At 54.0% G+C, this 26652-nt stretch overlaps 3 protein-coding genes across 9 annotated transcripts in view; 2 read left to right on the plus strand and 1 right to left on the minus strand.

The window, feature by feature from the left end:
• Window positions 1-9570, plus strand: part of LRRC8A (leucine rich repeat containing 8 VRAC subunit A) — a 24813-nt gene extending 15243 nt beyond the window's left edge. For both annotated transcript variants that reach the window (XM_081065472.1, XM_081065473.1), the window contains exons 3-4: window positions 742-2906; window positions 7711-9570. In XM_081065472.1, the coding sequence (XP_080921598.1) occupies window positions 750-2906; window positions 7711-7986 (2433 nt within the window). In that variant the 5' untranslated portion in view covers window positions 742-749 and the 3' untranslated portion in view covers window positions 7987-9570. The remainder of the gene's footprint in view (window positions 1-741; window positions 2907-7710) is intronic.
• PHYHD1 (phytanoyl-CoA dioxygenase domain containing 1) lies at window positions 8181-22895 on the plus strand. Of its 6 annotated transcripts, none has more exons than XM_081065475.1 (12): window positions 8181-8286; window positions 12392-12473; window positions 14790-14948; window positions 17470-17545; window positions 17685-17732; window positions 19309-19364; window positions 19448-19510; window positions 20103-20124; window positions 21290-21418; window positions 21517-21633; window positions 22267-22393; window positions 22494-22895. In XM_081065475.1, the coding sequence occupies exons 2-12, from the start codon at window positions 12441-12443 to the stop codon at window positions 22537-22539; spliced, it is 876 nt and encodes a 291-aa protein (XP_080921601.1). In that variant the 5' UTR covers window positions 8181-8286; window positions 12392-12440; the 3' UTR covers window positions 22540-22895. The 6 variants fall into 6 exon arrangements, with proteins under 6 accessions (XP_080921601.1, XP_080921603.1, XP_080921604.1 ...); XM_081065477.1 differs by having other exon boundaries at window positions 22575-22620; XM_081065474.1 differs by lacking the exon at window positions 8181-8286 and adding an exon at window positions 11627-12239.
• Window positions 22896-24663: 1768 nt separating this feature from the next.
• Window positions 24664-26635, minus strand: DOLK (dolichol kinase). The gene has a single exon (XM_081065258.1). The coding sequence runs from the start codon at window positions 26343-26345 to the stop codon at window positions 24729-24731; it is 1617 nt and encodes a 538-aa protein (XP_080921384.1). The 5' UTR covers window positions 26346-26635; the 3' UTR covers window positions 24664-24728.
• Window positions 26636-26652: the final 17 nt, after the last annotated feature.

Genomic DNA, 26652 nt, shown 5'->3' on the forward strand with positions numbered 1-26652 from the left:
TCCTTTTACACACACACGGAACACACAGCCTGAGATAGTTTTCCACAAATGCCTATGTGTGATCGTGTGATCCGGCTTCGAGAGAACAACCTTTTTTTCTTTCTCTCTCTCTCGGTGGCCTCCCCCAGGAGCCTCTCGGCACACTTGCTATGTCCTCAGTTGCCCCCAGAGTTCGCAGAGTCCTGTATGGACATAACTACATGCACACATGTAGGAGTTGTTAGACTTCCCTATTTGTTTTATAAAAGTGAGTTTCCATTAAGACCCTTCTTCTGCATTTGACTTTTCTCACGTCGCAGAAATCTCTTCAGGTCACTGGAGCAGCTTCATGGCAGCTGGCTCCGAGTGAACTGGGTGTTTTCAACAAGCCCCTCTGGTCAGTCTGAACATGAAGAGGATGGGTCTAGACAGGAATTCCCGAAAGCTCTTCCTACAATTCAGGGGAGGCCGTGGGAGGCTGCATTAGCGGTCTGTTAGTGTGGGCCCTGACCTCAGTGCTCAGTCTTCCTGTCTGTTAAATCGGGAGGCTGCCTTCCTTCTCCCACGGCAGTGTCTCAGCCACCCGGTTGTTTCTAGAGAAAGGCCGATCCACGGACTGGCCCATGAGTGTCAAGGCTTGGACTCCCCCACTAGACTCTAGGTAGAACTTTGGACAATATGTCCATTGTCTCCTTCCCCTGAGCCCTGGGTCCCAGAAAGCCAGGGCACCCTGTAGTAACCCCTCTTGTGGGCCCCTTTCAGGTTGAGCCATGATTCCAGTGACGGAGCTCCGCTACTTTGCGGACACGCAGCCGGCGTACCGGATCCTGAAGCCGTGGTGGGACGTGTTCACCGACTACATCTCCATCGTCATGCTGATGATCGCGGTCTTTGGGGGCACGCTGCAGGTCACCCAGGACAAGATGATCTGCCTGCCTTGCAAGTGGGTCACCAAGGACTCCTGCAACGACTCGTTCCGGGGCTGGGTATCCCCAGGCCCAGAGCCCACTTACCCCAACGCCACGATCCTGCCGACCCCTGACACGGGCCCCACGGGCATCAAATACGACCTGGATCGGCACCAATACAACTACGTGGACGCCGTGTGCTACGAGAACCGTCTGCACTGGTTTGCCAAGTACTTCCCCTACCTGGTGCTTCTGCACACGCTCATCTTCCTGGCCTGCAGCAACTTCTGGTTCAAGTTCCCGCGCACCAGCTCGAAGCTGGAGCACTTTGTGTCTATCCTGCTTAAGTGCTTCGACTCGCCTTGGACCACGCGGGCCCTGTCGGAGACGGTGGTGGAGGAGAGCGACCCCAAGCCGGCCTTCAGCAAGATGAACGGCTCCATGGACAAGAAGTCGTCGACGGTGAGCGAGGATGTGGAGGCCACCGTGCCCATGCTGCAGAGGACCAAGTCTCGGATCGAGCAGGGCATCGTGGACCGCTCGGAGACGGGCGTGCTGGACAAGAAGGAGGGCGAGCAGGCCAAGGCGCTGTTCGAGAAGGTGAAGAAGTTCCGGACCCACGTGGAGGAAGGGGACATCGTGTACCGCCTGTACATGCGGCAGACCATCATCAAAGTGATCAAGTTCATCCTCATCATCTGCTACACCGTCTACTACGTGCACAACATCAAGTTCGACGTGGACTGCACCGTGGACATCGAGAGCCTGACAGGCTACCGCACCTACCGCTGCGCCCACCCCCTGGCCACGCTCTTCAAGATCCTGGCGTCCTTCTACATCAGCCTGGTCATCTTCTACGGCCTCATCTGCATGTACACGCTCTGGTGGATGTTGCGACGCTCCCTCAAGAAGTACTCGTTCGAGTCCATCCGCGAGGAGAGCAGCTACAGCGACATCCCCGACGTCAAGAACGACTTCGCCTTCATGCTGCACCTCATCGACCAGTACGACCCGCTCTACTCCAAGCGCTTTGCCGTCTTCCTGTCGGAGGTGAGCGAGAATAAGCTGCGGCAGCTGAACCTCAACAACGAGTGGACGCTGGACAAGCTGCGGCAGCGGCTCACCCGCAACGCGCAGGACAAGCTGGAGCTGCACCTCTTCATGCTCAGCGGGATCCCCGACACCGTGTTCGACCTGACCGAGCTGGAGGTGCTGAAGCTGGAGCTGATCCCGGATGTGACCATCCCGCCCAGCATTGCCCAGCTCACGGGCCTGCAGGAGCTGTGGCTGTACCACACAGCGGCCAAGATCGAGGCGCCCGCCCTGGCCTTCCTGCGCGAGAACCTGCGGGCGCTGCACATCAAGTTCACGGACATCAAGGAGATCCCGCTGTGGATCTACAGCCTGAAGACGCTGGAGGAGCTGCACCTCACGGGCAACCTGAGCGCTGACAACAACCGCTACATCGTCATCGACGGGCTGCGCGAGCTCAAGCGCCTCAAGGTGCTGCGGCTCAAGAGCAACCTGAGCAAGCTGCCGCAGGTGGTCACGGACGTGGGCGTGCACCTGCAGAAGCTGTCCATCAACAACGAGGGCACCAAGCTCATCGTCCTCAACAGCCTGAAGAAGATGGTGAACCTGACCGAGCTGGAGCTGATCCGCTGCGACCTGGAGCGCATCCCCCACTCCATCTTCAGCCTCCACAACCTGCAGGAGATCGACCTGAAGGATAACAACCTTAAGACCATCGAGGAGATTATCAGCTTCCAGCACCTGCACCGCCTCACCTGCCTTAAGCTGTGGTACAACCACATCGCCTACATCCCCATCCAGGTGGGCAACCTCACCAACCTGGAGCGCCTCTACCTGAACCGCAACAAGATTGAGAAGATCCCCCCGCAGCTCTTCTACTGCCGCAAGCTGCGTTACCTGGACCTCAGCCACAACAACCTGACCTTCCTCCCCGCCGACATTGGCCTCCTGCAGAACCTCCAGAACCTGGCCGTCACGGCCAACCGGGTGAGTGGCCTGGCCGTGGGTGGCCCGCGGTGGGGGCGTTGCTCTGGAGGCCCAGTGTCTCAGGACCTCACGTGTGGTTCCCAGAACCCGGAAGGAGCTCGTTGAAAAGAGAGTCCCCGGGCCCCACTCCAGACCAGCTGGATCCGGATCCATGCAGTTGGGAGCCCGCCTCAGCCATGCACCGCTGCCGAGTTCTCCTGCCACGAGGGAGGGTGTGGTCAGAGGGCCCGTCCCCGAGGTGCCCTGCGGCAGGTTCCTCGTAGGCAGAGATGTGCAGGGGCAGGAGCTCCAAGGCCGGGGGTTCCCTCATGCTCTTGGGGCTGGCTTATGGGAGGCAGGACTTAGCCTGGAGCTGGTGGTGTTTTGTCCACGACCAGATTTGGAGCTGAAGTACCAATGTGGCCCCACCAGGGACAGACACTGTGTGGTGGCTGCTGCCCCGAGGTGAAGCCAAACCGTCTCCACGGCTCTCAGCACCACTCTCACCCCTCCCCTCTGCATTGGGGGGTGGCGGAGGGCAGAGCTGAGCTTAGCTGGGGCTGAATTGTCACTTGCCGCTCTGGAGAGGAAATAGTGCAAACCGTTGCGGCGGCAGTGTGGGAGGCCACGCCCTGGAGACACCCTCGAGACCGTTGGCAGTCCCTGTGCAGTGGTACCTGGGCACTAGCCCCTCGCCTGGCCTGGGAAGCAAGGGCAGCTCCACAGAGGCAGGCGGGTGGGATGGAGGGCAGGTGCTCCTGTGGCTTTGTGGTCTGGCCTTTGCAATGGAAACAAAGTCACAGCCTCTGGGGAGACCTCCCCCTGTCCACTCCTCCTCGCGACCTACAGGGAAAGGCCAGAACAGATCTTCCCATCCCTACTTTCAGGGCGGAGACTCATAGTGAGGTGGATGGTGATGGAAGTCTGGAAGTCCGTGGCCAAGGGCTGGGAGACTAATGGGAGGGCCCTGATTCAGCCACCACCTCTGCGCCTCCATTGCAGGCAGCGGCATGGAGCAACCCTGTCGGTTAGAGAGCACTTGCTCTGTGTCAGCCTGTGCAGGGCACAGTCCTCCAGCAGCCCCCGAAACCTCCTGCCCAGGAAAGGACATGCCTTTTCCAGTGTCACTCAGATTGGAGAGTCCAGGCACGCCAGACCTCGGACGACTTAGACGCCTGCCTCTCTGACTGCAAAACAACTTGTGTCCTCCATATACCAGAGATGGTCGCAAATCCTGTTCCTCTCCCCCAAATTAAAACTGTGCATACGTGGGAGAGTGAATGAGGGAGAAGGTCAGATCCCAGGTTGCTTCCCTCTGGAGAATCTGCCCCCAGAGCCTGGGACCCACCCATTGATCAGGAAAATTGGGCTCCTGGGCAGAAGCCATGTTTGGAGAGTACCAAAAACCCCAACCCTTGTTTAATACGTGTAAGGGGCCCATGTGGCTCTCTCAGATTGCCCCTGGAGTTGGGTCAGATGTGGTCATTCCACAACCCTTTGGAACGCCTGTTGTGTCCTGCTCTGTTGGGAGCGGTGAGGGCACAGGGCTTGATGGGCCCTCCAGCAGGGGCAGGGTACTGCCAGCCTCCAGCCTGGTTCCCTGTCCTGTCCCCCACCCCAGCTCCTCACCCCCAGCATGCTTGTTAGGTCATGCCTCTTGGCTGAGGTCACTTCTTAGGAAAGGAGCTGGCGGCAGGCAGGCACACTGTCCCCAGGAAGGAGACCCTCTGACACCCTGTTTCTTGCACTGCTTAATCACATCCTGTCCCCGCCCCTGGAATGCCAGAAGCCTTATAGGGAAAATAGCTCACTTGGGCCCATCCTAGTCTGGCTCCTCCTTTTAAGCCAGAGCCCCTCTCCTTCCCTCTGGGCCTTGATGGTTCCTTGTGGGCCACCTTGGCCTGCAGGTAGGCCAGCAGGGGTGGGGATGGCTCTTGAGTACTATTTTCCGAGGTTTAAACTTATGCTAAGGAATACCTTGATAAGGCAGTTATTCCTTCGTCCACTCAATCATTCGTTCATTGATTTGGCAAATGTTTTTTTTTTTTTTTTTGAGCACTCCTAGTATGGAATGAGGTGATGGGGACACAGGGACGAACAAGGTCCACGGGCCACCCATCCTGAGCTCACCATCTCGTGGGGAAAGACAAGTAACCAACAATTAGCACAGTGTGATGAGAGCTACGCTGGGCCACGAGGTGCTTGGAAGCACAAGTGGCCTCAACCCACACTAACCCAGGGCTGGCGGGCTTCCTGGAGGAAGGGACATTTCACTTGGCTCTGAGGGATGAGGAAGAGTTAGCCAGGCGAGACGAAAGGGAGTATAGTAGGTCCTGTCCAGAAGTAACTGAAAGTGGCTGGGGAGGAGCAGTGAACCTCTCCTACAATTTGGGCTTTCCCCTGAGGGCCGGGGCCAGGCTGTTCACCAGGGCTGGTAGGAGCGTCCTGTTCTTCCCACTTCTATTTGGATGATCATATTTTTATTTATTTCATGTCCGTTCTCCTTGCCAGGCCCTCAGCTCTCATGACAAGGACCTTGGCTCTTTCGTTCAATGCCTGACATGTAGCAAATGTTCCCCGAATTCTTGCTGATTAAGTGCATAGAGGAGCAAGCTGACTTGCAATTTAGAGAGATGGCTCTTGCTGCGGTGCAAGGCGGTGGTTTGCGGGGCACGATAAGCAGTCATGGGGTTATAGAGACCCTGCAGCAGCAGGGGTAGGGCGTGCCTGCACTGGGAAAGACTGTCAGGGATGGGGAGACACGGGCGGATTTCGGAGAGACTTTGGAGGTAGAACCCACAGGATGTGGGCTGGGTTGGATGGGGAGAAGGGAGTTGTCTGGGTGACTCCAGGTTTCTTACGTGGCTGTCTGGATAGGTGGAGGATCGTTGAGACAGGACGCTGGAGGAGGTACAGGTTTTCAGAGAGCAGAGTGCATCCTGGAGTTGTGGGGCCCTGCGGAAATCTGGCCCACACTGTGCTCTGAGGGAAACACGTGGTCCCCCTTATACGTATTAAACAAGGGTTGGGGTTTTTGGTACTCTCCAAACATGGCTTCTGCCCAGGAGCCCAATTTTCCTGGGTGTGTCCCAGGCTCTGGGGGCAGATTCTCCAGAGGGAAGCAACCTGGGATCTGACCTTCTCCCTCATTCACTCTCCCACGTATGCACAGTTTTAATTTGGGGGAGAGGAACAGGATTTGTGACCATCTCTGGTATATGGAGGACACAGGTTGCTTTGCAGTCAGAGAGGCAGGGAGGTAGGCGTCTAAGTCGTCCGAGGTCTGGCGTGCCTGGACTCTCCAATCTGAGTCACACTGGAAAAGGCGTGTCCTTTCCTGGGCAGGGGGTTTCGGGGGCTGCCTGCCTCCGTGTCTGGGGCTGCTGGAGGCTCCTTCCTGGCTCTGCACCCTTGGACACGTTGCATTTCACCTTTTCAGGCCTCAGCCTCCTCAGCAGGAAAATGGGGACAGATCAAATATACGGTGATGGAAGAACTGACTCTGGGTGGTCAACTGACAATGGGATTTATAGATGATGTAATACAGAATTGTACACCTGAAATTATGTAATTTCATTAACAATTGTCACCCCAATACATTAACAAAAATAAAAATTGAAAAAAAAAAGAAAAAAGAAAATGGGGACAGTGACAGAGCAACCTCAGAGCTGGTAGGGTCCCTCCCACCCATCGCATCTGAAGGAGGTCATTTTAGGACAAATAGGCTCAATAAGAATTAATGTTTATAGCTGACACAGAAGGGCAGGGGAGAAGCTGGCATTTGGGGAGCTCATCCTGGGTGCCAGGAGACACAGCGTGTCCCCACTTGTTTGCTCCTTATTCATCCAAGTGTGAATACTTAGCAGAGCGTGAGCTGTTGAACCAGGTTCAACTTGGCTTCACCACTTTCCAGCCGTGAACTGCTAAGCAACTTAGCTTCTTCAGGGCCTCAGTTACTCCATCTGTAAAATGAGAAGAGTGTTCCTAGAGTATTTACAGGTAGTTCCGAGGGTTAAATAAATTAACAGTCTCAGAGTGAGCCTGCCCTGCCCTGCCCATGTAGTGAGCGGCTAATGGAGGTTTCCTGTTATTCAGATTTTGCAAAATCAGAAGGAGGGGACTCCAAATGGCCAATACTGGGCTCCCTGCACTCATGATCAGCCTGTGAACTTGACAGATGAGGAAACTGAGGCCCAGGAAGGGAAAATGACACAGCTGGGATTCTCACCCCTATCGGTGAGCTCTCCCAGTTCCCAGCAACATTTAGAGGTGTGGAATTTTCTCAGCGTGCTGCTCTGCTTTCAAATGGTTCTTAAACCAGGCAGGACCAACAACTGGTGTCTCCCAGCACCTGGTTCCTGGTGATCCCTGGGTGTTGGAGGAGGGGCTGGAGTCGGTAGTAGCTGGCTGGTGTGATATGCTTCTTAGGGTACCAGATGCTGGGAGACAGCGGGGAACAAGGTGGACCCAGTCCTCCCCTCTCAGAGCCCACAGTTCCGGTGACAGGTGATCACTCAGTTTGACCATGGAGAGGTCAGTGCTATTACTGGGACATGGGTGCCATAGATGCCCCAGGGCGTCAGGGAAGGCTTCCTGGAGGAGGTGACTGCAAAGCTGAGACCTAAAGTATTCATACAGGTGGAAGTGAGCCAGATTTTGGCCCAGATTGTGCTGGTGCTGGGCCGAGTGAGCTGAAATGGGCCTCATAGAAGGTGCCGGGGGAGGGAGGGAGGGCAGGAAGGGAAGCCTCGGCCCGGCCCGGAGGCCCTGAGGTCTAAAGCTGTGCCCACCTCACTTTTCCCCCTGCTTCTTCCTTCCGTTCCAGATCGAGGCGCTCCCCCCAGAGCTCTTCCAGTGCCGGAAGCTGCGGGCCCTGCACCTGGGCAACAACGTGCTGCAGTCACTGCCCTCCAGGGTGGGCGAGCTGACCAACCTGACCCAGATCGAGCTGCGGGGCAACCGGCTGGAGTGCCTGCCCGTGGAGCTGGGCGAGTGCCCGCTGCTCAAGCGCAGTGGTCTGGTGGTTGAGGAGGACCTGTTCAACACGTTGCCCCCCGAGGTGAAGGAGCGGCTCTGGAGGGCCGACAAGGAGCAAGCCTGAGCCATGGCAGCGGCTGAGCACAGGGACCACCAGGGTCCTCTGGCCCTGGAACCCGGAAACCCGGGACAGCCAGCCCAGCCTCCACCGGGGCAGGAGCCTGGGGTCGGGGTGACAGCACAGTACCTGAGGGGCTGGCCCCTTTTCTCCCTCTGAAACTCATGCCCCCCAGGGCAGGCGCCTGTTGGGGAGCTCTGTCTCCCAGCGCAGTGTTTGGACAATCAGGACCTCCTCCCTGGAGGCCATCTCTGCCCCCGAGGCTGAGCGGAAGCCAGAGGTCCAGGGACGTCTACTTAGCTCTTGGTATTTATTTTTCTCCACCTCCTCGCCCCCCCCTCCCCTTCCCCCCGTAACTTATACATTCCCAAGTATGTTCAGCTCAGATGGGGGGTGTTTAAGGAAGGGTGGGCTGTGTTTCCCTTTTCCTTTTGTGGTGATGCCGCCAGCAATTAGTGCCCACCCAGCCTTGAACAGAGTGGTCCAGGGTGAAGCAGCTGTGGGACGGTCGCCCCAGTGGTGCCAGGCTGGGCTCTGGCAGCATGGCCATGGGAGAGCTGGCCACCAGGGGGAAAGGCCGGGCCTGGGGCCTGCCTCGTCAGTTTCAGATGTGTTTTCTTTTTTTTTAAGTAAAAATTTTGTAAGCTTTGAAAATGAAGGGTTTGGGTATTAAAAAGAAAAAAGCTAAAAAAAAAAAAACACCCAAAAAGCAACACTAAAGGCCAGTGAGTTAGAGTTGGGAGTGGTGGGGGGAAACAGTGTTCCACGAACAGAGCAGCAAGACACTGAATTGTGTTTCCTCCCCCCTGGGGTGCAGGCTGCAGGATGTCTTCCAAATGTGGTGTGACCTTGGTCCAGAGTTCTGTTTGTTCCTCTCCTCCCCTAAGGCGGGGATTTTTTTGTTTTGTTTTGTTTTTGGTGTCTTGTTTTCTTTCTCCTCCATGAGTCTTGGCAGGCGCCCATTTTTGTGGCTTTTGGCCAAAGGGAATGTTCTGGAGCTGCCAAGAGGGGAGGAGACGCGGGTTGGCTAATCCCCGGATGAACGGTGCTCCATCCTCCCCCACCCTCTCTCATCACAGTGTTAAGGAGCCGAGAGGAGCTACCTCGCCCGGACTCTGCTTTCCCACCTCATGTATCATGAGTTTGCCCAGTGCCACCACTAGCCTCAGCTGCTTACATCAACCCTGTCCCCACCTGGTCCTTCAGAACAGACTGTTGGAGGCGGGGTCACAGGTGGGGACCGCACCGCTAGAAGAGCAGGCTCCCCAGGTTTTGGTTCCAGTTTCTGTCCCAGGTGCCTTGGCACACGTGGCCCACTCAGCACCTGGGGGCGGGGAAGCCACCTCACTTTAGATCAGTCACTGGGGTCCCCGCCTTAGATCAATCACTTGGACACTAAGGCACGTTTTAGCGTCTCTTGTCTTCACAATTATGTCTATTTGTCCATTTGTGTTTCCTGCGTCGTGTCATCGGATATAATCCTCAGAAATAACGCACACTAGCCTCTGACAACCATGAAGCAATCCGTTACATGTGGGTCTGAACTTGTAGACTCATTCAAATATCAAATAAATCTGGAACAGAAAGTAGCCTTTGGAGGTTTCCATGTTGTGAGGCGACCCTTCCCTCGGCTCTGAGGCCGGCTGGGGTCTGTGGACTAGTTTGTTGAGTGAGTACTTATTGTGGACCTACAAGATAGTTAACTCTGCTCCTCTCCCCATCCCGTGGACGTGAGCTGGACAGAGCGGCTGTGACGTGTCAGGCGTGGGCCCCAGCCAGGGCTTCCACAGCCCGCATATTCTCTGCCGGCCCAGCCCAGTCGTGGTTTGGGCCCTCATGGGCTTTGATGGGGGAAGGGGGGAGGGAGGGGAAGGCACTGAAACGGGAGCCAGTAGTCTGAGGTCCTTGTCACAGTTCAGTCATCTCCTATAGGAAGCTGGGCAGGCTTGTTCCCTCCCGTGGCCTCCATAGCTCCATCTGTACAATGGGAATTTCCACTCGGTGCTCTCAAAGGTCCCTGTAATACCAACAGCCAGTCCCCCAGGCTCTGCAAAGGTGGGGCTGAAGTCACATGGGACGGCCCGACCTGCTCCCAGCCCCTCTGAGGGCCTGCTGAAGGTGTTGGGGTCCAGGGCGGAGGCTCAGGGAGATGGGCAAAGCTGCCTTCAGATACTAGCTCTGCTATTTATCTGATGTTGGGCCTCTGTCTCCTCATTTGTAAAGTCAGTATGGTGTTGGCAATCTTGCAGGATTGTCCTGAGGCTTACGCATGATAATTATGCAGGTCGGTGGACTTTTCAGCAGAGGACCTGGCTCCTAGTACCTAATAAACGACATCTTTATCCTGGACCAGCGAGGCTTGCCTGGGCTGACGTAGGGGCCCTGGAGCAGTGGTCTTTTGGTGAAGGAGAAATGCGCTTGGGTCTGACCTTGTCCTTAGCAATGAGGCCTTACCTGTTGCTTGGGTACCTCCTCTGGGACAGGCCAGAGTCTGTCTCCCCTAACTCCATGGGCTCTGACCCCTGCAGGTGACCTCAGGACTTTGTCCCTCTGCCCCTGTTGTGGGCTTTCTGACTAGGAGACTGAGCAATGGGCCAGGACCCCGTCTAAGCCCCTTTGGGTCCCCACAGTGGAGGCCTTCCCTTCCTGTCTGGTCTGGCCCCTCCCTGCCAACTCCCATGCCCTCACCCCAGCCTTGGGGCCACCCAGTGCTCAGAGCAGGAATGTTTGATCTGAAGTTGGTTAGCTTTTGGAAAAAACAAACACCACCCACCCACTTCTCAAAGTCTGAGTTTTGAGAATGAATGAACAAAATCGAGGGAGGCCCAGCTCTTCCCCCCACCCCAGGACTTGCCACCCCACTTAAAACCACAATGGTAGTCTTTTTTCTGATCACAACAGCAATTGGAAAACTTGGGGAAGTTCAAAAAATAAAATTAAAATACCCTCACATTCTACCCAGTACAGCCCCTGCTAACTTTTGGTGAATAGTTGGTAGGCATTTACTAAGAGCCAGGCCCTGGGACAAGCTCTTTATCAGCAGTAAAGCATCATCCTCTTTACAAGAGGTATTTCTTATACCCAAATTACAGATGGTGAAAGTAAGGGGCACGTGGGGACTGACCCCAGTCTGCCTCATTGACTCGCCACTACAAGCCTTTGGTGGGGTTCCCAGGGGATTTGCTAGTCCTCCCCAATGGACCCTCACTGTCCTCCTGGCACATTCCTCTGTTGAGTGGCTGCATCAGAAGGGGCCAGGACGGAGAGCTGAGTCTCCGCTGTATTTCCCACATGGTTCTTTTGCCTGCCCTCCTCACCCAGCCTAACCCCTCTGAACTTCTTGTCCCTTCAGCCTCAGGAGCCTGGCGAGGCAAGCAGCAACTCCCAGTGCGGTGGCCCAGAAAACACAATGTGACTCTGGGCCAAGGCTCCTGGGGGCTGAGCTGTGTCCCCGTGCTCACTCCCGAGACACTCTGTCCCTTCGCCACTCAGAACGCATCATTTCAGGGAAGGCCAGTGCTGCTTTTCAGAGCTGCAGCCAGAATAGTCTGTCTACTGAGCAGGGCCAGCTAGTCGGGTGGGTGTATGTGTGCTGTTCCAACCTCTGGCCTCCACTGGACCAGCCTAACTCGAGACACCAAACATTGTGGGCCTGGGGTGGGGGGGGGACAGGAACCATGGCTCTCCCTCATGCTGAAGATCCAAGCCCCCACTCCCTAGGCCCTTCCTTTTTCTAAGATCCCCTTTATCTTTTACCTTCCTCTGAGCTGCTGGCTAATGTACAGCCTCCCTTCCATAATCCTCCCAGGACCTAGAGAATTTCAGAGCTGGGAAGGGCCCAGACAACTCCCTGAGGACCTCTTCCACCTTTGGAATGCAAAGTCACACAGGGCCAGTCTGGTGTGCACGCCCCCCAAACCCACACTGCATTCCCTCCCCTTCCCCCCACGTGTTGATGCTGGTGGCCTGGGAACTTTCTAATCCCCAACTGTCGGAGGTCACAGTTAGTGGTGGCATGTGCACTGGCATTCAGGTGTCCTCCTGTTGGCCCAGCTTCTTTTCCCAGATACTCCTGGAATTCAATTTCTGGGCACCTGGTAAGCAGCCAGCCCCAGTGGTTTCTGGAAAGAAAGTGGGAGAGAGCAGTGAAAAGCCAGGAAGAAGACCAGAAAGAGCTAATCCTGGATGAGCTGGGAGGATGGACCCAGTGTGTGGGGTCAGGGCAGAGGCAAGGGCCCCTCCAGGCACAAAAGTCAGAGGTGGGTGGAAAGGACTAGGGATCAGCCTGGAGGGGGCCCAGGCTGGGGCGGGGCAGGGCAGGGATTGGGTTTTCTCTGGGTAGGGAAGGGTTAAGTCCTCTGTGACTCCCAGGCTCAATCCACTCACCCCTCCTGACCTTCTTCCTCTCCAGCCTTGGGCTCAGCACGCAGCAGAGCTACCGTGAGCCCAGCCTCCTTCTCATGGCCTGCCTGAGCCTCTCGCAGCTCCAGAAGGTAGGGGCCTGCAGGATGGGGCTGGGAGGGTCAGGTAAGAGTGGGGAGCCCCTCCAAACCTCTAGTAGTGCCCAGTTCCCGGAAACTCAACCCCAGCCCTTGCCATTTTTCAGAAGAGGAAACAAGCTCAGAGTGGTTGGTTGCCACCCACGACCTCTAACTTCTCCACACACAGCCCGGGGACATCCAGACCGCAGGACCGGGGTGGAAAGGGAATGTGTGTGTCTGTGACTGAAACCCATAATAAAGCACTGGGATCGGGGCCGGGATCCGGGCCTGAGGGGAGGGGGAGGCGGGGCCAGGGGCGGGGCGGGGGCCCGGGGGGCGGGGCCAAGGAGGGGCCGTCCTGTTTCTGGAGCCAGCCTCGCGCTCCAGGGTCCCACGTGCTTTCAAAGCCTAACTCGAGGGAATTAGAGCAACCGCAGACTTTTAAATAACATGACCCTTATTGTTCCTGATGGCAAGAGAAAAAAATACAGAAAAGAAGTTAATTTTAAATCACCCACAGATTCTTACACTGATACAATATCTAGAATCTCTATAAGGTCCATCATAATAGCTACCGCTTATTGCGTATTGAGTGATTGCCATATGCCCAAATTCTCACAATGGCTGGGACACTAATTTGTACTCGGCTTTTTAAAAAAATCAGGGACATATTCGCATGTCAGTAAATATTTTTTACCACGTGATGTTTTTCAGCTGTGTCGTGTTCCTGATAGATAGACCATACTTTGTTGAACGATTCCCCTAGCTACTTCTGATTTATTGCTGTCATTAAACAAGCCTCAGTGAATACCCCCATACAGACATCTTTGCTCCCCTATTCGCTAATCCCCCAACTTCTTAAGGATTCTATTAGTGTGTTTAGGGATCACAGGAGAGTTAGCTGTGGGTGACCCAGTTCTGAAGGAGGCAATTTTCGGTTTGATACTGAGATGAGGATTGAGTTTCTGTCATGCAGAGCTGCCCAGAGACAGAAGGGCCCGTGGTGGGTGGTCATGAAGGTCTCAACATTCTGTGTGTGAGTGGAAGCCAGAACTGAGCATCCATGGGGGAGGGAGGGGATGGGGGGTGGTGTCAGTAGTTGGAAATCAGACACTTCACAGTGGCTTCAGGTGACTTTCAATGCCCCTGTTCAGGTTAAGACTTTATAATGCTCTGCAAGCAAACTTGTAGATATCCCTTCTCTCCTTGTCTTTATCAATAGCCTCAGAGTAAGAGGACTGGAGGCAAATCAGAATAAGCCATCAGTTTTAACTGCCCACTGGCTGCCCATTGCACTCAGGATAAAGCTCAGCTCCAGCCTGGCCCACCCCTGCCACCCCACTGCCTCCCTTCCACTCCCACCCTCATTCTGCTCCCAATTCCTCCTGTTCCTCCGTAGCTCAGGGGTGTCACACTTCCTGCTTCTTCATCTGGAATGCGCTTCCCTGTCTTTTGACTCCCATTATTCTGCTGGTCCCCTTTAAATGTCACTTCCTTAGAGCTGCTGCCCTGAGACCCCTGCATTCTCCCCATCTGGTTTACATTAGACTCTTATGCCTTTAGTTCTCTCACTGCCCTCTCCCTCCTTGCACTCAGCAGTTTGTGATAGTATGTTCCCCTGTGTGTTGGTTTGTTCAATCTCCTTTGCTAGACTGTAAGCGCCAGGAGGGCAGGCATCACGGCTGGCTTGCTCATTACTGAATCTCCAGCTCCTAAAATCATGTCTAGTACACAGTAAATGCTCAACCAATTTTATTAGGTTGGTGCAAGTAATTGCGGGTTTTGCAATTATTTTCAACCTTTTAAACTGCAATTATTTTTGCACCAACCTAATACTGTGTTTCCCTGAAAATAAGACCTAGCCAGACAATCAGCTCTAATGCCTCTTTTGGAGCAAAATTAATATAAGACTCAGCCTTATTTTACTATATTATAAGACTGGGTATAATATAATATAATATAATATCATGTCTTATATTAATTTTTGCTCCAAAAGATTCATTAGAGCTGATTGTCCAGCTAAGTCTCATTTTTCCGGGAAACAGGGTAGTTGAATAACGAACGAGGTTGTATTTCCCTGTGACCCAAGCCCACTGGAGGGGAAGGTGGGGTGCACCTTCCCTTCCCCCTCTTCCTTCATTCTGGCAGCCAATATTAATTGCTTCTCACTGGGTTGCTAGACACCAGGGCCAGGGGTGGGGACAGAGCAATGAACAGGATACTTTGTCCTGCCTTCAGTTAGCTTTGGGTTTGGGGGAGGGGTCAAATCAGTTCTCATAAAAATTATTTGAGAGCTGGGGGAAGCCTGAGTCTCCTTCCTGCCTGCAGTTCCAGGAGGATGGATTCCTGGTGTTGGAAGGATTCTTTTCTGCAGACGAGTGTGTGGCCATGCAACAGAGGATTGGTGAGATCGTGGCCAAGATGGACGTTCCTGTCCACTGCCGCACGGAATTTTCCACCCAGGAAGAGGAGCAGTTGCGAGCCCAGGTAGGCGATGGGATCTGGGCTGTGATGGGCAGTAGTGGGGAGCTCAGTCCCCAGCCAGAGCAGTAGCCTGGAGGCCCATGGCTTGCTCTGCTGTTCTGACAACAAATTAGGCCCCAGCCTTCCATGTACCGGGCTCTAGGCTAAGTGCCTTAAATGCATATTTCCTTCACTCCTCACTAGGCATGTATAAGGTCAGAATTATGGTCCCCATTTGACAGGTGGGGAAAATGGAGCTCGGCTCACTTGTCCCAAACCACAGGGTAGTAATTGGTAAGAGTAAGGATTGGAACCTAGGTCTGATACCAAATCCGAGCTGTTCACTGCTCTGCTGTACTTTCTCCGTAGTTCTCCTGCCACAAAGAGCCTCCTGTGGCCAGCAACCCAGAACGAGCCTGTGATTCTGATGTAAGGCTTACCCCAGAATGAGATTAGAAACTCTGCTTGTTTCCCTCCAGTGACCTAATATGACTCAGTACAGTTTGAGATGGGGAAGTTGAGACGTGGGGGGATTCTCTTAACTCTTCCTAGTCTGAATTTATGAGCCTGTCTGATCCTGGCCTCCAAGCCAAAGCTGTCTGTGGTCCAGACCCCTAGTGGGGCTCATTCACACTCGCGTCCGAGGAGCTCCTGCCATCTGGTGGGCACAAAGGGAATTACAATGGCCGGAAGCTTTGCAACCCAGAGAACTTGGACGTTAGAAGGAGAAAGGGTTACAGAACGATAATTTCCTCTAAATAGTCAGTTTCATTTGGAAGCACTCCAGCCTTGTAGGTGGGGAAAGCAGAGATGGGGGTCCTGTGACCAGGGTCACTCTAAGGTTCTGAGGGGCTCCAGACACCAGTGAGGGAGTGGTGGGAGGACGGGAAAACAAAGTGTGTACTTGATTTGTAATGCTTGTAAAGAGCTCAGCGCAGTGCCTGGTGCTCAGTAAACCCTCAATATTCACTAGTAATATTGCGAAAGTTTTTGAAATGGGTACTAAAAGAAAAAAAGATCGCGGTGTCCTGTCTAGTTTTCCCTTCCAGCTTACCTCTACCTTTCATTGTCTTTGAGACATTTTACAACTCTGTAAATTGTATAGAACTGACAAGAATGCATAAGATAGTTGTCTATAGCAATGGATATGAACTGGGTCTAGCAGAATGCAATTAGTACTCAGTGCTGATTACAATTATTCAGAATGCAATTATTATTGCCTTGTAGATAGATCCGTTTTGCATCGATTTGTAAATTCATTTCAGCATTTGTTATTGCCTGTATGTGTGTGGTTCTTGAAATTCTCCTTTGAACATCTCACTGGTTCCCTTGTGAATTAATGAGTTAAAGTAAAACCTTTGACGCTTTTTGCATCATTATCTTCAGTATTATTATTATACTTCCCTGACTTGTTTCCCTCACCTAGCTAAGCCTGGAGCAGAGGAGCTAAGAAGGATGAAAAAACTTTGTATTCAGCGGGAAGGGCTTTGAAGGGGCCAGGCAGGTCACACGTGAGAGTCATGCAGGCACACATGAGAGCAGACGTGCACATGTGAGTGAGTGGCGGGGCTATGCCCCTGGGGAACCCAGGTTGGGGGTTTGGTGCCACTCAACTCCACTCACATGCCACACAGGAGAGTAGGGAGATATATATGATGGTGGTCAAGGGTGGCTAAAGCCATGGGGAAACATGGGGCATCTTCTTGGAGCATTGTTTTCATATGCTAAGAAATTTAAAACATGATGTTAAAATTAACAAGGAGGTTATGAAGAAAATGGAAAAAGATTAGTACAAGCTTATATTTATCGAGCATTTAGCCACACCCCTGCTGAGTGTTTTCTATTTAGCAGCAGCAGCAGCAGCAGTAGTAGTAATACTGCTACTAGTAAAAGCAGATATTCACATGGCACTTAACCCCATTCCAAGGACTGTTCTAGTACTTTGTGTATACCAACTCACAATCCCTACAACACCCTATGAGGTAGGTACCATTGACAGCATCTATATTTTATGTGGAAACTAAGTCCAGAGAGGTTCAGTAATGTGATTGTGGTCACACAGCCAGTCAGTGGCAGAGCTGGGAATTGTACCCAAGTGTTCTAGCTCCAGGGTCTTGGTCTCCACTGCTGTAAGATTCAGCCTCGACCGGAAGCTTCCAACAATTCAGGAGAGGTCAGTTCTGTTATTATTCACCTTTTGCAGACAAGGAAACTGAGGCTTTGAGAGGTGAAGCAAGTGATCTAAGCCTCCCTGGGAACCAGGCCTGTTTGATTCTAGTGCCTGTGTTTTGAATCACACCACATTGAGTGTAAGCCATGTGACTTATTATTAAGAGGTTTCCAAGAAAGTCCATGCTTGTAGCTTCCGGCTATGCTTCCAGGCACTTGGGATTCCCGTTCCGGGTCTGTGCCTCAGTGGACAGGTCTGAGAAGTGCCAGTGGCATTTGCAGCCCTGTGGGGCATCTGAGTCCTCTTCCCTCTTCTCCAGGCCCAGCTCTGACCCCGTGATGTTCTCTCAGTCCCTCTGATGTCCCCTCCCCACAGGGCAGCACAGACTATTTCTTGAGCAGTGGTGACAAGATTCGATTCTTCTTTGAGAAGGGCGTTTTTGACAAGAAAGGTTTGGAGCTGGGGCCCTAGTGGTGGGGGTGCACTGGACTCTGGTATCTCCCCCCCAGGGCTGAGAGGGGTGCTGGGCCAGCTACCCGGGGGAGGCTGGACTCCAGCTCTTCTGCCTTTACCTGCTTCTTGTGCCACAGGAAATTTCCTGGTCCCTCCAGAGAAATCCATCAACAAAATTGGCCACGGTAAGCTGGTGCCTGGGGAAAATGGGGAAACTGAGGTCTGAAGAGTGTAGGGGCGTTACCTAGAGACTAAAGTAATTTAGTGGCCCAGAAAATGGCATTTCTGATTACAGCACCGCGTCTGGGCCTGCTCTTCTGCATTTTATGATGCTGGTCAGCTGCCAGTGAGAAGAGGGGTCCACGGAGCCTGCTAGGCAGCTGTGCACATGCAGACCCCTCAACTCTCTACTCCCTGGCTTGGGGATGATCCAGGCCCCAGGCATGGGGGCTCTTTGGCCCCACTGATTCCTAGAGCCTCCTTAAGGAGCACTAACATGTTGACATGGTCTTTGTTCTGAGAACCCTCCCCGCCACCAAGCTGGGAAAACCTTTTTTTTTTTCCTTTCAGGATCATACATTATAATTGATTTTGTAGACTGCTTTTCTTTTTTTTTTATAACTGATTTATAGATTAAGATATTTTTATGGTGTATTTAGAGCAGAACCCTTGTGTAATTTTTTTATTTTCCCCATCTTCTGCCTCCCCCTCCCCCACACTCCAGTTCAAGCCGTTGTTTCTCAGTCTAGTTGTGTAGGATACAGCTCCCTGGCCCATACTGGTATTAGGAGCCTTGCGCTCTCCCGGGCTGAGGCAGTTGATTGCTGGTCGTCAGTCGGCAGCTCACAGCAGCTCACAGCCACTCACGCTGGCCGCCAGCCACTCATGGTGGCACATGGTAGCCCTCAGCGGCTCTCAGCAGCCCATAGCAGCTCAGGGTAGCTTATGCCGACCTCCAGCTGCTCACGGCAGCCCAGCTCCAGGGAGAGCCATTGTTCACAAACTTAGCTGTAGAGGGCGCAGCTCACTGGCCCCTGTGGGAATCGACCTCCGCGTTCGGAGCACGGTGCTGCAACCGCCTGAGCCACCGGGCTGGCCATAGACTGCTTATTGTTAAACTTGAAGTTATATCATGGTGGCTTTGCAAAAATACTGTGGTGAAATATATATAATATAAACTTCACCATGGTAACCATTTTGAAATGTACCATTCAGTGGCATTAAATACATCCAGCCCTCACTTTTTTTTAATGAGGTATAATTGACATTTCAACCCTCACTTTTTGTAGTAACAATAAAAGCAAATAATGAGAAGCGTGACTATTCTGTGCCAGGCCCTGGGCTGCGGCTGCACATGCATGAGCCCCACAAGTCCTGTGGCAGCCTGGGAGGCAGGGCAGGCCTAGTCCCATTGTGCAGAGGACACTGAGGCGTACAGGAGACAAGGCACATAGAACACGTGGCAGTACCGAGACGGTGCTACCAAGTGATTGGCCCCTTGGAGCCCTTTGTCCTCTGAGGAGTGGGGAGTCAGGGCTGGAGTGAGGTTCCCAGATGGCTGAAAGGTCAAGAATAAGGTCATGGGTGGAGTAGGGCCTGGGTGGAGTTGAAAGTGTCTGTGGGACCCATTTCTTGGTTAGAGATAGGCAGAAAGCTTACTGTACACAGAACCGTGAGACTGAAGCCTGAGTCTGGATACCCAGGGCTAGGTGCGGGAGGGACGAGTGGGGACTGGCCAGTCAGCCCGCCTCTGTCCCACAGCTCTGCACGCCCATGACCCTGTCTTCAAGTGTGTCACATACTCCCCCAAGGTGCAGGTGAGCAGAGGTAGGGCGAGGGTGGGCGGGGGTCCAGATGAGAGTGTGGGCAGGATGGCGGTGTGACCTCTGCCCCCTTCCAGGCCTTGGCCAGAAGTCTGGGCCTCCAGATGCCTATGGTGGTGCAGAGCATGTACATCTTTAAGGTGAGTTCCCTGTCCTCCCAGGCCTCAGTTTACCCTCTGTAAAATGGGCGCAGTATTCATACCAAGCCCCTCCTTACAATGAGCCAAAAACTGCTTCTTGGAGGAATTATTAATATGGGGGGAGAACATGTAAAATCCACGTTCTCTGGCTAAGGCGCCTGGCACTTGGTTGGTTCTCAGTTAAAATTCAGTGGCAGGAGGGAAGGGGATCCTCAGGACTCCCTCCTCCCGTCTTTAGCTATTGAAATGCTCTGTTCCCAGTTTTCAAGGCGCAGCTCAGTGCCACCTCCACCAAGAAGATTTCCAGCTCCCTTGGGAAGAGAGGGACCGGCCTGGGTCCCAGTCTCTCCTGTTGCCCCTCACTTCTGCCTGGTGTTTGGTTAGGCATGTGAGAGGCCAGACGGGCAGGGGGTTTTTCTCTTTGCAGCCCTCCTGGGCCTGGCACACAGTAGGTGCTCGATAGATAGGTGCTAATGTGAAATTCTTGGAGGTAAACACCTGTGGCCAAGGAAGAGCTTCCCACAAGACTCAGAGCAGCTCCTGTTCCTTCCTGCCCTCCTCTGGTCTCACCTGGCCCTTCTCTTTCTTGCAGCAACCTCGCTTTGGCGGTGAAGGTGAGCAGAGAGCAAAGGCCACGGAGGGAAATCTGGGACATTAATGGTTGTCAGATCTTCCGGGGAAGGGAAGATGCTTGCCAAGATGTCATAGGCCAGGGAGGAGAAGCCACCTTCCATTCCTTCCTGGAACAGTGGATTGGGAAGGTGTCCCTTAGCACAGTGGTTCCTGAACCAGGCTACCACGCCTAGCTGGTTAAAAATACAGATTCCCAGACCCCATTCCCTGAGATCTTGAGTCAGTAGGGCTGCCAGGGCCTGGGAATCTCTATTTTTGCAAGTTCCTTGGACGACTGATTCAGCACAGGAATTGTCCATCTAATTCCAAACCCCACAGGATGCACAGATCCTCTTTATGGCTTCCCTTGTGGGTGACCTCCAGTGACCGGGAGCTCACCCCCTCACAGGCAGCCCTTTCCTTCCTTGCGTGAGCCCAAGCTGGCCTCCTTGTGACCACCTCCCCCCCATTCAGTCAGAGGACAGTCCCCTGAAGGGATGGCCATCCCATCCCCAAGTCCAGCACCCCCATTTCCTTCAGCCATTCCTCCTCCAAATGTTTTGGAGCTCCCCGCTTCCCCTGGACTCTGTCTGGAAGTTTGGTCCCCCAGGAAGGAAGAAGGCGAGACTAGCCCCTTTACTTTGTTGTTACAAACGAAGGTCCTTTGTTCAGTGGTCCTCTGTCCTAGCTGGGCCCCATATCACAAGGGGTAGGTGTTTAAAATTTGGATGCTTGGTCAGTTGTCCCCCCCATTTCACACTCAACTCTCCAGTCTTATACCATCAGGTAGATCATCTGGTGGCTGGAACTGCTTGTCCCTGGTTACGGATGGTGGCCTTAGTTACTTGGCTGGAGTTAAACAACAGCAGCTACTCTTTAGCAAGCAGTTACAATGTTGGGGCCCATGCTGGCACTTTTCATACATCGTCACATGGAATCCTCCAACAGCCCCATGAGGTAGATTATTGTTGAGGCCGCTTTACGGTTTAGGAAAATGAAGCTTTGAGAAGTGAAATCCCGTCTCGAGTCTCCGGGCCAGGAAGTGGCCAGATTCTAACTGATCATGAGAAGACTGGGCTGGGAGGCTTCAGAGAGGATTGGGGAGTGGGAAACAAGGCCAAGGGGAGGTGGGGCTGGGCGCCTCACGCCCAGGTGGGCCTGTTGCAGTCTCCCCTCACCAGGACGCCTCCTTCCTCTACACGGAGCCCCTGGGCCGGGTGTTGGGCCTGTGGATTGCAGTGGAGGACGCCACACTGGAGAATGGCTGCCTCTGGTTCATCCCCGGCTCCCACACCAGTGAGGACACCTGTCTCTCCCTGCCCACTCATACCCTACCCACCATGGGAGAGGGACCCAGAAAAAAGAGAGGCTGAAGGCTCCATCTTGGTCTGCAGGTGGAGTGTGGAGAAGGATGGTCCGGGCCCCTGCTGGTTCAGCAACTGGCACCTGCTTCGTGGGGTCAGAGCCGGCCTGGGATAACAGCCTCTTTGTACCCACACCAGTGCAGAGAGGTAGGCTGGATGCAGAAGGCCCTGAGGCCAGGCCCAGCTCACCTGAGGGCTGTGAAGTCACAAAATGAGAGCGTCACTGGACACTGGGAAGTCAGGAGGCAGTGGGATTAACAGCAATGTCTCCCGAATCAGGCTAGATTCCAGACTCTGCTACTTCCGACCCCTTGGGCAAATGACTGAATCTCTGAGCCTTGGTTTCCCCAAATAGAAAGTGGGGAAGTCAGTGCGACGATGTATCTAAGATGTTCACACAGAACCTGTGTGGCGCACAGCAAGCGCTCAGGAGATGCCAGCTATTAGCGCCTCTCTTCCTTTTGGGAAAAAGAACTGAAGTCCAAGTCAGTGATCACTGGCAAGATCCCAGCCAACTGGCACAGTACGGGCAGATTCCGCCTGGTTCTGCAAACATCATGGAAAAGGATGCCCTTGCTCAGGCTTGCCAAGGGCATAGGCCCCAGCAGAAGGGACTGGATCCCAGGGGAACCTGCGTCCAACAGCAGAGCTTCAGACCTTGGGGCAGGTCCCTGAGCTTTCAGGAATGGGAATGGGGAGGAACAGAACCGCTCGAGTCTTAAAGGGCCCTGTGTCCCTTCCTGCCCTGAGTGTCTTCCTGCCCTGCTGTGTCCCAACCAGGGGCCCTTGTCCTAATCCACGGAGAAGTGGTGCACAAGAGCGAGCAAAACCTCTCCAACCGTTCACGCCAGGCCTACACTTTCCACCTCATGGAGGCTTCTGGCACCATCTGGAGCCCGGAGAACTGGTAGGTGGCAGGGAGGGTGTGTCCCAGTCTTCCTGAAGAGGTCCTGGAGGTTGGAGGGGCCAGTGATACTGGCATCTCAAGGTCATCTTGTCCTCCACAGGCTCCAGCCAACAGCCGAGCTGCCCTTTCCCCCCCTGTACACCTAATGGCCCTTGCAAGGCTGGGCACTGTCCCTTTCCAGGTGAAGCTGTGGGCTGTAAACACCAGTGCCTCGTCCGACTGCCCAGCTGCAATGGGGAAGTCACATCTCTCCTATGGGCTTTCCTTCTGCCAGTGTCTGTGCCCCTTGGCCCTGCAGATGGGCAGGCAAGGGGTGGCAGCCGGGCAGCAGGAGCCCGGCTGGATGCCTTTCCCAAGTCTGACCCTTGCCCCAACACAGCCTCCTCCTACAGGCAGCCTCTCGGTCACAAAAGTGTTCTGGCCACTTCTCTGCCAGCCACTTATTCTCTCAGATAGAGCTCTATATGGTGTAAGACACTGAATAAAAATGACTTCTGAGTGTAGTTCCTTGATCCTTCTTTCCCAAGCAGCCTTGTTCTCCAGAGGACAGCTGCTGCAAACCGTGCTGGGTACTCCAGCCCTGTCTGGTGAGGTTTGTGTGACTCCCTAACAGTAAGGCACTCACTCACTGTGCCAAGAGCTTCCCATGTTGTATCTCACTGAGTCCTCACCGATGGACTTCTTACCACCCAGTTTACAGATGAAGAAGCAGACTCATGGGGAGGTTATGTGACCTGCCCAAGTCACAGTGTTCAGTTGTTCAGCAAGCTCAGCCTGACCCAGAGCCTGCGCTTCTCACCTCTGCGCTCCTGGTACTCCTCTAGGGAGGGGAAAAGACGACCAGGGCTGGGAATCCAGGCCCAGATTCCGGTCCTGGCTCTGCGACCAACTCGCTTTCTGGTCTCAGGCCAGGCCCTTCCTCTCTCTGGGTCTGTTTTCCTGTCTGTATAATCGGGGGCCAGACAAGGGCCTCTATGGGTCCCTCCTGCTTGAGCATGCTTGGCAGGCACCCAGACCTTTTGCAGGAACAAGTACCAAACCCCACACCTGTTTACCCGGGGTCTGGCCCAGAGGAAATCGGGAGCCACGATTCCAGATCACAGATGTGTTTTGCCTGGGCCTCGGCGTTTTTCAAAAAACTTTTAAATTGGCATCTCAAGGTCATGACCCTGATTTCTAAGCTTCCCTGAAAGCAAGTCAACAGTACTGAGCCTGTGGTCCAGCACGCTGACAACTGACTGGCTGCAGCTGCCTTAGAGGTACATGTGCCCTCTGTGTGCCGCGTCCCATCCTTCACTGCATTATCTGCCTGGCCTCAGCGGTCATGAGTTTGTGAGCCTGATTTCCAGCCCCCATCACCTACATAGACAATCTAAGCTCAGAGGACAGAGCCCTTTCCCACGGCCACAGGGAGTCAATGAGGCAAAGCCACTGCTCTTCCCTGACCTTTTGCCCCCTTGTCTAGCAAGCAGAAGGGAGCCTGAGAGAAAGGAAGGCTTAGTCAAGTCTCCTGTGAACTCCACAGGAATGTCTGAATACTTTCTTCTGAGGGAAAGGGCGTGGCGTGATTCCATGAGCTCCCTAGAGCTCCGCTCCTGGCTTTTGGCCTTGGTGGGCCAAAGTTCTCACCTCTTTCTGCTAGGCTCCTCCCTACCAGGCGGGGAGAGAAATGGGGAGAAACCTGCTCCTCTTCCCCCAGCCCTTCGTCACATGCAACAAGCTGATTTCACGATCCCATTCAGCTCTCCCTAGCCCAAATGGGAGAAACCACATGCATTTGGCGAGTTTCCTCTTGGGTTCTCCTCCAGATAAAGTTAAGGTCACTCTGGTCTCCAAGTACAACCCATAAAAGTACAACCCTTGGCTTGCCTGGTTTTTTACTGAGCACTGGCCTTGGGTAATAAGGACACTTTTCATTACTGATTGCTCACGATGTGTGGGCCCTGGGCTGGACCCTGCATACACCTCACCTCACGGGATCTTCACAATAATAAGATGGCTCTTATTATTCCCATCTTGCAGATAGGAGAATGGAGGCCCGGAGTGGTTAAGCCACTCACACAGTTAAGAAGGGGTACAACCAAGGATTGACCAGATTAGTTTGACACAGAATCTGAAGTGTTAACCATTATACTCTGGTGTCCAGTGCCCACTGCAGCCCCCTCTGAAGATTGCAAGGTGAGGGGGGGCACTATACCACACTCAAATTCTTTGAGTTGTTGCACTAACCTTTCGCCTTTTTGCTTTTAAATATCAGCAAAACTAAAACCAGGAAAGCTTTAATTTTTATTTTGAATCTAAATCAACTATTTCTTCCATTGTTGCTGCATAGCAGCTAGGCCATCAGCAATATCAGGAGATAGAGAGGCAAAAGGAGATTGTCTATCTGCAAAGTGTATGCTTCTAGGAGGGACACCATGCTGATGGACCCCAAAATCCAAGCGTAACTGTGGTTTAGGTCCACTCCACTGTCAAAGATTAAGATAAGAGCTACAGAAATGATCTGGGCAAATATAGACGTAATGGTCCCCTCGAAAGTCTTTTTGGTTCCAGGCCAGCGGATTTCCCCCATGGTGCTGCCAAAGATGGAGGCCACCGTGTCGCCCACACCCACAGACAGGACACCGGCATAGGGGACTAGGGCCCTCGCCCCCCCCAGGCTACCCTTCTGCGTGCAGGGTCTGGGGACTAGCCAAATGGGAAGAGACATGCCCAGGAGCAGGTAGATGTGTGTCAGGATGAGTGGTCCACTGTCTCGTTCATCAAGGAAGAGGGACAGGAGGCTCCGCAGAGTGTGGCCCAGAGGCTTAATGCGGAAATAGCGCACATACTCCAGAAAGACGAAGACTGCCAGACATACAGTGGCAGCCACGTAGAGCAGAGGCCGGTCAAAGATGATACCTGGTACGTAGGTGGCTACCACAATGAAGTGGAAATACTTCCGGGCAATGATGGGGGCCTGGTGCTTCTTAGACTCGGAAGATGACCGCTTGGCATTCTGGTACAGCACTACCAGGCAGGCAAAAGTGGCCAGTAGGGACCAGTAGGCTAGGAGGTAGATGCGGGTTTCCGTCTGGAAGAGGAATTGAAGAAGCCAGAGCAGGGGGTTCCTGTGGATGAGCCGCTGCAGCCAGGGCAGGACCACGCCAAGGCCCAGCACACAGGTCATAAGGTGGAAGAAGATGGAGGAGGCCCAGGTACCTGAGTCCATGAACACAAAGAGGATGCTGAAGAAGATACCCATGAGCACCATCCCCACCACCACCACCAGCAGGAAGAAGTCCACTGGGTCCCCCTGGCTTTCCACCACGGTCAGAGAGCGCTTGATGAGCTGGTTGAGCATGAAGCTGATGCCACTCAACACCAGCAGAGCCTCCCCAGGGGTGAAGCAGCGGGGTAGCAGGTACAGCAGGACCATGTTGAGGTAGACAAAGATCAGCAGGACCTCCAGGACCTCGATCACCTCACCCACGCTCAGCGAGTGCTTCATGATATAAACGATGACACCTCCAGCCAAGCTCAAGATGACACAAGTGTTGGTGGGCACTGGGCGAGTGATGCCCAGTGCCAACACTGATGAGAACAGGGCCACTGCCATGCCAGTGGCTGCTACCACAATTCCAAAGCGCTCGAAGTATGGGTGCTCCGCAGCCTGGCAGCGCTCCTTCATGACCAGTCCGAGCAAAGGCATGACCATCGAGGAGGGCAGGAGGCCACTGTTTGCGGACATTCGGAACTGGAAGACCGCGCTTCCCTGCTGTAGTAGCCGGTCCCATTTGTACTGGACGTAGAAGGCCTGCACCGCGAGGGCCACAGCGCACCACGAATATCGGTCCAACACGGTCGCGTGGACGCTCAGCACCACGGCGAACACCACCGCCGCCTCCGCCAGCACCGACCCGCTCAGCGGAGCTCCGATCTCCGGGGCCGGGGGAGCACACTCTCGGGTCATGTCTCCAGACCTGGGACTCCGGGCAAACCGGGGTGAGTATGGTCGCCTTGGATTCTGGGCACCTCAAGCCCGTCCAGGCAGAGCCACAGCTTCACCCAGCCAGCACCTTCTCTCTCCGTCCTGCAGCTGCGAGGAGGGAAGCTCCACTCTAGGCCACTCTCTGAAGTCTGGGAGCTAGTGCTCGGTCACCCTCCACCGTCTCCCGCCACTCGGCCACCTTCATCACAGCCTCGGTCGCCCTAGCCGCGAATTCCTCCCCTCCCTGGGCATCGCCATCTTGGCCCCGCCCCGTCGTCACGTGACGGAA

The sequence above is a fragment of the Rhinolophus hipposideros genome (genome assembly GCF_964194185.1).
Source record: "Rhinolophus hipposideros genome assembly, chromosome: 11".
NCBI classification, from domain to species: Eukaryota; Metazoa; Chordata; class Mammalia; order Chiroptera; family Rhinolophidae; genus Rhinolophus; species Rhinolophus hipposideros.